The sequence below is a fragment of the Anolis carolinensis genome, unplaced genomic scaffold (assembly GCF_035594765.1).
Source record: "Anolis carolinensis isolate JA03-04 unplaced genomic scaffold, rAnoCar3.1.pri scaffold_17, whole genome shotgun sequence".
Lineage (NCBI taxonomy): Eukaryota > Metazoa > Chordata > Lepidosauria > Squamata > Dactyloidae > Anolis > Anolis carolinensis.
Genome location: NW_026943827.1, coordinates 1,752,390 through 1,764,959, shown reverse-complemented (window position 1 = coordinate 1,764,959; position 12,570 = coordinate 1,752,390). Strand labels below are relative to the sequence as shown.

Below are 12,570 nucleotides of genomic sequence, written 5' to 3'. Positions count from 1 at the left end.
TTCTGCTGCTCGACCATGCGTTCAAGCATTTTAAAGGTTGAATTCCACCGAGTTGAGACGTCCTGGAGCAGCTTGTGCTGCGGGAGGCCTTCAAGGCTCTGCCTTTCTCTCAGCTGTCGGGCTGCCTTGATGCTCCTGTGGAAGTAGCCCGCGATCTTTCTACAGCGCTCGATCAGCAGGGAGATGTTTGCGTTGCTGGCTGGCTGCTCTTCTGGGCTCTTTAAACCTTCCTTGACGGTATTGTGAAGCATGTGGGCCATGCAGGACACATTCTGAAACCCGGCACTTTCAACCGCTTTGATCATATTTTTACCAGCGTCAGTCACCATAAAGCCCCTCTTCATTTCTTCCGGCCTACACTGCATCCACTCCCCCATAATGTTTTCCAGATAGCTGCAGATGGTCTCTGCCTTGTGATCTCGATCAACTACCTCCAACGCGAGGAGTGCCCAACGATGGGATGTATCCATACTGCCTTCCTTCTCCCACCAATGTGCCGTGAGAGAGAGGTAGGAGTGGCCTCCTCCCAAGCTTGACCAAATATCAGAGGTAAAATGGATGTGTCCTCCCATGGCGCTACGCAACATCTGGATAATGCGTTCCTTGCAGCCCTCGTACAAGCCGGGAATAACTTTTCTGGAAAAGGTGTGACGGGAGGGGATTTTGTAGCGGGGGCACAGTCGTTTCATAAGGCGTACGAAGCCTTCTTGTTCAACCAGGCGGAAGGGATGGTGATCAAGGGCAATCATCTCTCCCACACTTTGGGTTATCTGCTGGGGTGTGAGCAATGTTTCCCCCGTTTTCTTTCTGGGTAATGGAATGGCCCAATCCTCCAAGGTGGACTGTGTCCGCCTTCCACCATCTTCACCAGGAGAACTTTGTGTGCTAAGGCTGCCACTGGAAGGGCTTGCAGTTCCCCCTCCTACCGATATGGAGGGATGGTGTCGCTTCAAGTGAGAACTCAACCCCGAGGTCGCAAGATGTCTCAGGTCTCTGCCTCTGCTGATATTTGCCCCACAGTGCCTACAAACTGCCAAAGTGGCACACTGAGAGTGGACATGGAAATGGTCCCAAATGTAAGACCTTGGCCTCCCCACAGCCACTGTGGCGACACCCACTGAGATTGGAGTCGTGGGCACCCTTTCGTCAGCTAGAGAAAGTTTTTGTTTGGATGGTACAACCTCCTCTACCTCCTCCTCACTGTCAGTAGCGGGTGGAGGGGTGGGGTTATCTATTTCCTCACTATCCACCACCTGTAGTTCCAGGACGGCTACACCTGTATGTTCCATTGATCGTCCTGTGGTCTCAGCTCCATAAGACAACTGGCTCGGTGTGGAGGGCTGTGAACTTTCTGCATGCGAGCAGCCGGCTTCTTCATCAAGTCCACCCACTCCCATACTTCGGCGTTCCAGACGGATGGGACCTACCCTAAGTTTTTTGGCCCCCCACAGTGTCCTGGCTGTGGCTTTACCACTAGCAGGACTTGCTCCCCCAGACCCGCGTACTGCTGAACGCTTCATGATAACAGGAGTGTTTTCAGGAGACAGATGGGGGGATGGAAAGGTGTTGTGTAAGTGGTGGAAAATATTTTTTGTTTCTTGCTTGGCAACGTGTTAAGTGGTGGAAAATATTTCTTGTTTCTTGATTGGCAACGTGTTCTGTTTAGGGTATATTAACTGCCGCAAAACCGTCTATTTCTGTTTTAGTTATTTTTGTTCTTTTACAAGGGGATACCTGTACTTTCCAGTTCTACAAAGGAGTATGGGAGGTGCAATCCTTTGGCCAAACTTGGCTTTTGATTCACAGAAAGCGACCCTGGCACGGACAAACAGCCCTGGCAAAGGGCAAAACTGGGTCCCTTGTTTCCCAAAAAGGAGGTTTAGTTCTACAAAGGACAATGGGAGGTGCAATCCCTTGGCCAAACTTGGCTTTTGACTCACAGAAAGCGACCCTGGCACGGACAAACTGCCCTGCTTCAGCAGGCAAGGGGCAAAAGTGGGTCACCTGTTTCCCAAAATGGAGGTTTAGTTCTACAAAGGACAATGGGAGGTGCAATCCTTTGGCCAAACTTGGCTGTTTATTCACAGAAAGCATCCCTGGCACGGACAAACAGCCCTGGCAAAGGGCAAAACTGGGTCCCTTGTTTCCCAAAAAGGAGGTTTAGTTCTACAAAGGACAATGGGAGGTGCAATCCTTTGGCCAAACTTGGCTGTTTATTCACAGAAAGCGTCCCTGGCACGGACAAATAGCCCTGGCAAAGGGCAAAACTGGGTCCCTTGTTTCCCAAAAAGGAGGTTTAGTTCTACAAAGGACAATGGGAGGTGCAATCCTTTGGCCAAACTTGGCTGTTTATTCACAGAAAGCGTCCCTGGCACGGACAAACAGCCCTGGCAAAGGGCAAAACTGGGTCCCTTGTTTCCCAAAAAGGAGGTTTAGTTCTACAAAGGACAATGGGAGGTGCAATCCTTTGGCCAAACTTGGCTGTTTATTCACAGAAAGCGTCCCTGGCACGGACAAACAGCCCTGCATGAGGCAAGGGCCAAATCGGCTCCCTTGTTTCCAAAAACCCTTTAGCGTTTAAAAGAAAGAAGAAAGCCCACCGCAACAGAAAAAATGGCGCAGCAGAAAAATTGCTGGCCGGGTGGGAAAATGGAAAACGCCAATCTCGGGAGGAAAAAAACACCCACAGGCCCTTCCCAAAAAATTAAAAAAGCAACAGCCAACAGTTTCCCTCCCAAACTCACCCACCCAACCTTTTCTCCAGGTCTTCTGTAGCCTTAGCCTAGCTCTAGCTCAGACACAGCCAAGGCTGTGACGCAGCAATCTTGCCTGCCTGCCTGCCTGCCTGCCCCCAGAATCTCCCTTCCACCCTCTCCAGGTTCCCGGTGCAAATGAGCCACGAGGCTCCCTGCTCGCTCTTTTCATTCAGGACGTCCTACCAGCCCCTCCCCCTGGTTAAACGTCCTCTCTGATTGGCCACAAGGTGCAAACAACACGCTAGGTTGCCCCAGTGCACTTAAACAAGTTTGGGTGATTTGCAAAAGCATTTTTTAAAAACGAAAAAAACGACGCCATAACGGAAAACGGCCAATCGCGGTTCGAAACCGCGATATCCAGACGTGTGGACAACCAATGCCGTATATTGCTTCAAAACAAACGAAAATAACGAATTAATAACGGTTAACGGGGAAAACGAATTATTTGAGCAAGCCTAATGGACACCACAGTTCAAGAAGGATATTGACAATCTAGAATGGCCACCAAAATGATCAAAGGTTTGGAAGTGAAGCCCTATGAGGAGCAGCTTAAGGAGCTGGATATGTTTAGTTTTGAGAAAAGGAGGGTGATTGGCAATATGACAGCCACACTTAAATATTTGAAAGGATGAAATATTGAGGGAGGAGGCAAGCTTGTTTTCTGATGCTATAGACACTAGGACACAATGAAGCAATGTCTTCAAATGGCAGGAAAACATATTCCACCTAAAGATTAGGAAGATTTTTCTGATGGTAAGACAGTGATTCCCAACCCAGGATCCCCAGATGTTTTTGGCCTACAACTGCCAGAAATTCCAGCCAGTTTACCAGTTGTTAGGATTTCTGGGAGTTGAAGGCCAAAATCATCTGGAGACCCCAGAACCACTGTGGTAAGAGCTGTTTGTCAGTGCCTTGGAGTCTGGTGGAGTCTCCTTCTCTGGGGGTTTTTAAGTCTTGAAGTCTTCATATATTTTGTTCTTCTGCTTTCCTATCCCAGGTTCCTTGCTCCCTTGTTTTTGTTTTTCTACGTCTAGGTCTCTTCAATGCTTCAGTCTACACCTCTTCCACTAGCAATAGTTGACTGCTTTCAAATGATCTTTGAAGTCACAATGACCCAGTCATTAAACCCGGGTGGTTCACAAATTTTGGGGGATGACTGGGATGTCTTTGGTTCATCCCACTCAGAACAAAACAGAGGCCTTGGATGTTCCCTTTGTTATTAGCACTGGAAATCCTTTCAAGACAAAGTAAGGGATTACTGTAGATGCTTTGGCAGAAAATGGAAGCTAATCCATTTAGCATGGGTTCTCTCTTTATGCAGTTCTATGACATCTATGCCAACTACCTGAGCTATATTCCAGGAATCTACAGTAAGCTCTATGATTCCAAGGATTTGAGGCTCTTCGTTGCCAAGAGAATCAAGAAGAACCAAGAAACCCTTGACCCTAACTTCCCACGTGACTATATCGATTGCTTCCTTGTCCAGATGGAAAAGGTACCTTGTTGACACATGAAGGTAGAAGGGCTCTGCATTAACTATCCAATAATCCTTCTCACTTCGGGAAATGCAATAAGACAGCCTTAATCTATCCCACTTTGTTCCAATTTGAGTGTGGATGCAGAGCAGAATAGATGAGAATTGATACCACAAAGTAGAAAGCATACATGGAGTCCAAGGAGAGCCTTTGCAAGCTGTAGTAGCATGTTTGGTGAGAAGCAGACTTTCTCAGTAGCTACTCCCAAGCTTGGAAACTTCCTTCATAGGGAGCAAAGGTGGCTCTTTGAATATTTTAATTGCATACATTGTTTGCTATAAAAAACTGTCACATTGACGGAGAGCTGCTTTGCTGATGATCAGGGCCTTTGGATGACATGTCCTTGGACCAGGAGTCCTCTTACAACTTCTCTTGCAGAAGGGACCTGTCAGAAATGTCATTCTGAGCTGCAGTCAAATTCAGAACAGACCTCCATTCCTTGGAGTGTCTTCTGCTTAGTAAAGTAGAGGAAGGGGAGCATTGTGAATATGGAGTCATTATGGATCCGGAACTCTTGGTTAAGATTCTATAACTGGAGCACAAAATGCCAGTCTATATTTTCCATACTTTGCATCTGAAGCACAGATGGGCAACCAGGCTCTAATTGAGCAGGGTTATATGACTTGTCTAGCTTCAGTCTAGGACAGAATGTCATTTCCCATTCAACCTACCAGCGGTTCTGTTATAGTAGAGCCCGTGAGTAACGTTACAAACAATAGTATGGGTGTGTTGTCGAAGGCTTTCATGGCCGGGATCACAAGGTTGTTGTATGTCTTTCAGGCTGTGTGGCCATGTTCCAGAAGTATTCTCTCCTGATGTTTCGCCCACATCTATGGCAGGCATCCTCAGAGGTTGTGAGGTATAGATGAACTAGGCATGCCTCACACCTCTGAGGATGCCTGTCAGATGTGGGCGAAACGTCAGGAGAGAATACTTCTGGAACATGCCCACACAGCCCGAAAGACATACAACAACCCAATAGTATGGGTGCCAGAAGGGGGAAATGGGTTACTCGGGAGGAGGAATCTGATGAAGAGCAGCAGAGAAAGAGGATCCGGGACATACTTACACCTACAGATGAGGAGTCGTTTGCGGGATTATCTGGGGATGATGGGTCAATGAATGAAGGAGAAGAAGGAGACACCATGGATTGGACTAAGATAAGAGAAGTGCAAGCTATTTGTGAGGCACCAACAACTAGTGATACCTTTACGGGGTTCTCTGGGAGCGAAGACTGGCAATCAGGAGATCCAACTGATTTTTGGGGAGATCTAAGTCTTGACAGGAGATGGAGGAATTGGAGGGAGAGTTGAAGGAATTCACGTGAAGAGCTGGGAGCAGTTGTGGGAGATGATGATGGGGCGGTGGTCAGTTCATCCTCTGATGATGGTTTGTAGATAAAAGTGGGTTCAGGGGTGAGGGGTCTTTGTAGAAGGCAAGGTGTTGATGTGCTGTGTATTGGGAAAGTCTTGTAGTCTTGCTGCTGCCTGCTTCATGTTTAGACCTGCAGTTTGGACCTGAACTGGTTTGGCTGGAAACGCTGCCAAGTGTTTGAAGACACTTTTAAGACTGGCCCTTTAAGGTTCTTATTCAGATTGTCTCATGGTGTGTTGTTCTTTCCTACTTTCAGGAAAAAAACAATTCAGACAGTGAATATAATATCAAGAACTTGCAGCTCAGCATTCTTAATCTGATTCTTACTGGATCGGAGACAGGGAGTTGCACCCTGAAATATGGCTTCTTGTTTCTGACGAAATATCCTGAAGTGCAAGGTATTGTTGTTGTTGCTGCTGCTGCTGCTGCTGCATTGACAGTTAGCCCGAATTGGCAGGTTGAACTATACTATGGTCAGTCTTTGCCAGAAGTAGACCATAGGGTCATCCCAGAAGATGTAGAGATCCCTAGAGATCATACTTCTCTTGGAGTCTCTAGATCCTCCAGCGGAAATTTATGGTGAGCTCCTTGTCAATTCTATGGTCAGGTTCCATAGAATCATAGAATAGTAGAGTTGGAAGAGACCTCATGGGCCATCTAGACCAACCCCCCGCTAAGAAGCACCCTACTTTCCTCTTTTCCACACTCATTTGAGGATAGTCAACCTGCTATAACCATGGGTTCTGCATCTAAGAGGCTTAGCCAATAAAATATGGCTTAAAATATTTAAGGAAAAGGAAATCTTGATTTGGTGGATGCTAACAGATCCTCATTCTCTCTCCAGCACTTGTTTGAATTGTTTGCCATTTTGTATATGGGATGCCATTTTCCTACGCTACTATCAGCCGTGGAACCTCAGCATCTAAGTAGCCTGGGGGAAAAAACTTTGGTGAATACTAAAGGCCCACAAAACTAAAAATATTTGACATAAACTTTTCTTTATTTACTATGTAACCTGAAGAATGTGCTCATAGAAGAAACAAAAAACCCACAACAGTTAATCATATATATCTTTAACAGCAAAAGTGCATGAAGAAATTGATCGAGTGATTGGCCATGATCGTGTCCCAAACACTGAAGACCGGAGGCAGATGCCCTATACAGATGCCGTTATCCACGAAGTGCAGAGATGCAGTGATGTTCTTCCTATGAGTGTGGCCCATATGGTTACTTGTGACACTGAGTTCCGAGGATATCTAATCCCTAAGGTACAAGAGGATGTTTTTAAAAAAAAGAAAGTTCAACCATAAATCACAAGAAAAGTTATTTAAGTGCAGAGCCAAGCTCAGGTAAACCCAACTGTCCCACCATCTTTACATAGAACATTGAAATGGAGCTCATGGACCAGGAGTGGATAGAAGAATGCTATGCAAGTTGCATTTTGCAATTCTGAACTCATCACTCTTCTCCTTCCCAGGGGATGACAGTCTACCCAATACTCAGCACTGTCTTGCATGACCCCACAATGTTTAAAAGCCCCAATGTTTTCAACCCAGAAAACTTCTTGGATGAGAATGGACGCTTCAAGAAGAATGATGCCTTTGTGCCTTTCTCCTCAGGTAGTATTCTCCTAAACACAGCATGAGGAAAAGGATCAGATGCTTCTTTGTTTGCTTGTTTTTAAAGCGTGTGACTTCTTGTGTTTTTAGCCTTCTTATTCTCCCACAACAAGCATGCAAAATTATGTAAGGGTTAAGGGCCTCCTCATATACTCTGTGGACTGCATTTCATCTATATATATAAAAGAGTGATGGCATCACGGCGACCCACAAAATAACAAAACTACAGGCCCCCCAACCTCGAAATTTGACAACACAACCCATCATCCACGCCTCTAGGTTGATACAACAAAAAGAAAAGAAAAATAAAGTCCTAATTAGAGAGAGAGGAATAATTGCTTTTATCCAATTGCTGCCAGTTAGAAGGCTCAGCTCCTCCAACTTGGTCTCCTAGCAACCCAATAAAAATAATAATAAACACTAAAAATTAATACAATAAAATACTATAATAATAGAAAATAACTAAAAATAATACAAGAAAATAATAAAATATAATAATTAAAAATATAACTTACAATAAAATTAATAAAAAATTGCAAATAATGTCAAATAAAAATTACACAACAATTTTTAACCAATACCACCACCACTTTGCCACAGCAACGCGTGGCCAGGCACAGCTAGTGATTTTATAATATTAGCTGTACATTTCTTTTGTTTCCTTGGACAAGCTCTATTTTTACACTGCTTACAATAGGCCAGTGGAGATCCCTTCCAGGAATTTCATGTAATGCAATTTTTGCGTATAATCAGAAAACCTGGGGGGGGGGGGTTTAAGTAGTCTCCATAAACTGTATTTGGATTTAGAGATACAAGTGTGTAGGATTCCCCAAATGAACAATGAGACCATCCACAAACCCATAGCAAGGTGGAGATGAGGGAAATCTTTTAGAAGTAAATATAAGACAATGAGATGGCTGGTGGTTGAAAGGGAAAGGCCACAAAAAGACAAATGCTTCTTCTACACTGCCATTTAAATTCCAGATTATCTGCTTTGATAATTTGGATTATATGGCAACTAGCTGTGCCCGGCCACGCGTTGCTGTGGCGAAGTCTGGTGGTATGGGAAATAAGGAACTTGAGGAACTGGTGGTTAAGGTAAAGGGTAAAGGTTTTCCCCTGACATTAAGCCCATTATAAATGGGTTATATAGCTGTGTGGAAGCACCTTGAGTCTACACTGCCATATAATCCAGGTGAAATTAGATAATCTGTATCTTATAGACAGTGTGAAAGAGGCCTAAGTGAGGCCTGATTCTGCCTGTCCCCTGGGCTGAGTGGGTTGCTAGGATACCAAGTGGGCAGAGCTTAGCCCTCTAAACTGGCAGCAATTGGATAAAAACAATTATTGCTCTCCCTCTAATTAGGACTTTATTTTTCTTTTCTTTTTGTTGTATCAACCTAGAGGCGTGGATGATGGATTGTGTTGTCAAATTTCGAGGTTGGGGGGCCTGTAGTTTTGTTGTTTTGTGGGTCGCCATGATGCCATCACTCATTTATATATATAGAAGATGTAGACTCATATAATCCAGTTCAAAGCAGGTAATGTGGACTATCTGATTTGATAATCTGGATTATATGGCAATGTAGAAGGGGCCAAAGATGCTATGGCAAGAAAAGGTGATTTGAAGTGAAAAGACTCTTTGGTTGCATCTCAGGAGGCATCTGATCAGAAAGCTTGATGTGTTTCTCCTTGCCTGCAGAGAAATTCTGTTGTTGTTGTTGTTGATGTTGTTGTTGTTCTTGTTCTTCTTCTTCTTCTTCTTCTTCTTCTTCTTCTTCTTCTTCTTCTTCTTTTTCAGGGAAACGGAACTGCTTGGGCGAATCCTTGGCCCGCATGGAGCTTTTCCTCTTCTTCACCACCATCCTGCAGAGTTTCCAACTGAAGTCCCTTGTGCCTCCTGAAGATATTGACCTCACTCCTCAGAAAAGCGGTTTTACCAACATCCCGCCCTTTTGCCATCTCTCCGTCATCCCACGCTGACCCCAAGGTCCCTTTCTCCCTCAGAAGCTGCATTGACAGACACCATAAGAAGAATCATAGAATCGTAGAGTTGGAAGAGACCTCATGGGCCATCCAGTCCAACCCACTGCAAGAAGCAGGAAAAAGTAGAAAGAAGGGGATTTTCTCTGTTTCCTGGCTCTCATATAAAGGACTGATTTTTTTTTGAAGATATATGGCTTCTGAATTTCACCCCCTTGTTAGGACTTGTTGTCTTGAGGCATTCCCAGTGCGGTAACAAGGATGCTTTTGACCCATTCTAGCACTTGAATCCCACCCAAGGGAGAAAGGTAAAGGTCAAGGTTTCCCCTGACGTTAAGTCCAGTCGTGTCCAACTCTGGGAGTAGGTGCTCATCTCCATTTCTAAGCCGAAGAGCCGGCGTTGTCCGTAGACACCTCCAAGGTGGCCAGCTTGACTGCATGATAGAAATAATCAAACGATTATGCACTCATAACTGTTCTCACAAATTCCAAATTAGATAATTTCAAGGCAACTTCAATACTTTATAAGCAATGGATATAGAGACATAATTAAAATTTAAGAGGCATCCCCTTCTTCTGATTCTTCAGGAAATAGGAGTAATAATAATAATAATAATAATAATAATAATAATAATAATAATAATAATAATAAAGTCACAATATGGCCCATATATCTAACAGAGTTTATCCTGAACTGGATCCTTTCTTTGTTAAACTTGATGCTTTTGACACGTGCTGTTTCCATTATCTGATGTAAAATCTATTGCGCCAAATTGCTATGTGTGTGTGTGTAAAGAAATCCTTGCAAAGTTGCTTGCAAAAGATCTCTGTAAAAAGGGAGCTGAGTTTTTGTAGAGGCAAGCCACGCCTCAAACAATGTATCAGTTTGCTGGCAGATGGCTGGGTTTGTCAGTTGGTAATCTGAGCTTGCGGGGAGAGTACAGAAATGGAGAAGTTCTCTAGCTACGGTCAAGTAGCAGTTTGAATATTCTATGCTGTAAATAGAATGCTGATGTTATTGATCTTATGCAACTACACGGACATTGTACGATTGCAGAACTGTGATGACTCATGGGCCTTGTAGTCCTGTTCCTAGTACTATTGTGACAGACGAAGAGGAAAACATGGGATTTTTGCCGGTTCAGCCAGAGCCGGAATCTCCTCACCTGCAGGATGTTGATGTTTGTCCTCAAGAATTCAGCCAAACAGGCCTTGGGCAGAACTCCCCCCCGTTTCCCAGAAAAGAATCTTATTCCCGGGAAAGGGGAAACAGAGAGGTTCAGCGGAGGAGTTTACGCATTGCTGCCAGAAATCAAGCTGATTAGGCTTGCTTCCCTTGGGAAATTCTAAGGAGTCACACATCTGGATAGAGTTGGGTTTCGCTTCTTGTTCTCTAGGGAAAGAGTTCTGTTGGCGGGAAAACGAGACCCAATATCGGTGCTTAGCGCCAGGGATACTTTGCGGAGTCAATTGTTCAGCTTGAGGAGAGAGATCGTGTGTGGACTTCGTAATCCCAGTTCCTTGTTTCCAGGATCAAGTTTCCAGCCTTGTCTTGTCTCACGGACTTCCTTGGACTCTGTTCATGTTTCATGTTTGTCTCGTCTTCTAGTCACGGTTCCAGCCAAGAATCAAGTTTATTTTCCAGCCTTGTTGTCTAGCTACATTGGACTTTAAGGACTCTGTTATTTCCCCACACTATTGCTTGGCAAGTGTGTGTTTCGGTCAAGTGGATTAAAACTTTGGACTCTAATATCTTATATTGGACAATACATTTCTGGACTATAATTGACCTCATCTGAAAGGTCTACTTCTGAACTATATTCTTCACTTGTTTTTATTGTTTTTATATATTTCCTTAATAAAGATATTAGATAGAGACTGGTCTCTGTGCAAGGTTATTGGTGCTCTGCAGCCTGGGTCCTGACAAGAACTGTTTTATATTTCAACCCAACAAGCAAGAGTAAAGTTCTTTTGTTCTTTCCATTTCTCTGCCTGGTGTGAGTCTTATGCACATGGTGTTAACTGGATGCTGCTGGATTCCGCTATACTCGTTAATAAAATCTCATCATGTTGTTTACTTGTCTCAGCTGCTATAATCATATCATCAGCAATCATATATACACCTTTTATATGCCCAAATGTTTCTTGATTTTTCTGTTGAAAAACCTCACTTGAGGATTTAAGCTCAAATGGTAAACGATTAAAACAATACCTCCCCCACGGCGTATTGAATGTACATAATCTGGATGATGCTTTATCTAGTTTTACCTGCCAATAGCCATCTTTCTCATCTATTATTGTGAAGATTTTCTTTCCAGCTAGGCGACTTAGAACTTCCTCAACTGTTGGGATGGTATGTTGTCTCCGCACTGCCTTATTTAGACCTCGCGGATCAAGACATATACGCAGAGACCCATTCTTTTTTTCAGTGATAACAAGACTACTCACCCAATCTGTGGGCCCTACCACTTTTGTTAAAACTCCCATATTTTCCATCTGATTAGCCTATCATGTATGGCAAAGGGCACTCTCTTACATCCTTGGATCACGGGAACCACTGTTGGATCAGTGTGAATGTGGTGATGTCCTTGAAACTCACCAAGACCCTGGAATACTTCTGGATATAAGCGGAGCAATTTTTCTTGTGTTAATAACCCCTCTGTCTGTATCAGATCTACCCTACGAATTAAACCCAAATTCTCACAAGCTGGTCTGCCTAATAATGGAGTTGTCGAGCAATCTGTCACATAAAACAATAGATTATACACTCCTTTTGCTGTTATACAATCAAACTCAACTGCTCCCATTGGTTGTATTTTTGTTCCCCCATATGCTACCAGCACTACATTAGTTTTGCACCGGGTATTCTAGAAAATATACTAAATGGTAACACATTTGCTTCAGCTCCAGAATCTAATGTAAACTTAATTATACAGTCTCTTATGGAAATATCAGCATACCATCCTGCCTTGTTTGTTATCAATAGGATTCCCTGTCATAACCTATGGGTGCGAGAGAGAGCTGGACCATAAGGAAGGCTGAGCGAAGGAAGGAAGAGAGGCGCTTTGCAAATGTGGTGTTGGAGGAAAGTCCTGAGAGTGCCTTGGGCCGCGAGAAGATCCAACCAGTCCATCCTCCAGGAAAGAAAGCCCAGGTGCTCACTGGAGGGAAGAAGATGAGAGGCAAAGATGAAGGACTTTGGCCACATCATGAGAAGACAGGAAAGCTTGGAGAAGAGAAGGACGCTGGAGAAAATGGAAGGAAAAAGGAAGAGAGGCCGACCAAGGGCAAGGTGGGTGGGTG

At 44.2% G+C, this 12,570-nt stretch overlaps 2 protein-coding genes and 1 pseudogene across 3 annotated transcripts in view; 2 read left to right on the top strand and 1 right to left on the bottom strand.

Moving 5' to 3' along the window:
* LOC134294568 (zinc finger protein 850-like) overlaps positions 1–12,570 on the bottom strand; it is a 256,756-nt gene that overhangs the window by 70,565 nt on the left and 173,621 nt on the right. The window lies entirely within an intron of this gene.
* The window catches only part of LOC134294578 (zinc finger protein 658B-like), an 85,268-nt pseudogene that overhangs the window by 31,009 nt on the left and 41,689 nt on the right, over positions 1–12,570 (top strand).
* Positions 6,081–11,145, top strand: LOC134294602 (putative inactive cytochrome P450 2G1). The gene is made up of 3 exons (XM_062966174.1): positions 6,081–6,933; positions 7,143–7,284; positions 9,086–11,145. The coding sequence occupies exons 1-3, from the start codon at positions 6,817–6,819 to the stop codon at positions 9,265–9,267; spliced, it is 441 nt and encodes a 146-aa protein (XP_062822244.1). The 5' UTR covers positions 6,081–6,816; the 3' UTR covers positions 9,268–11,145.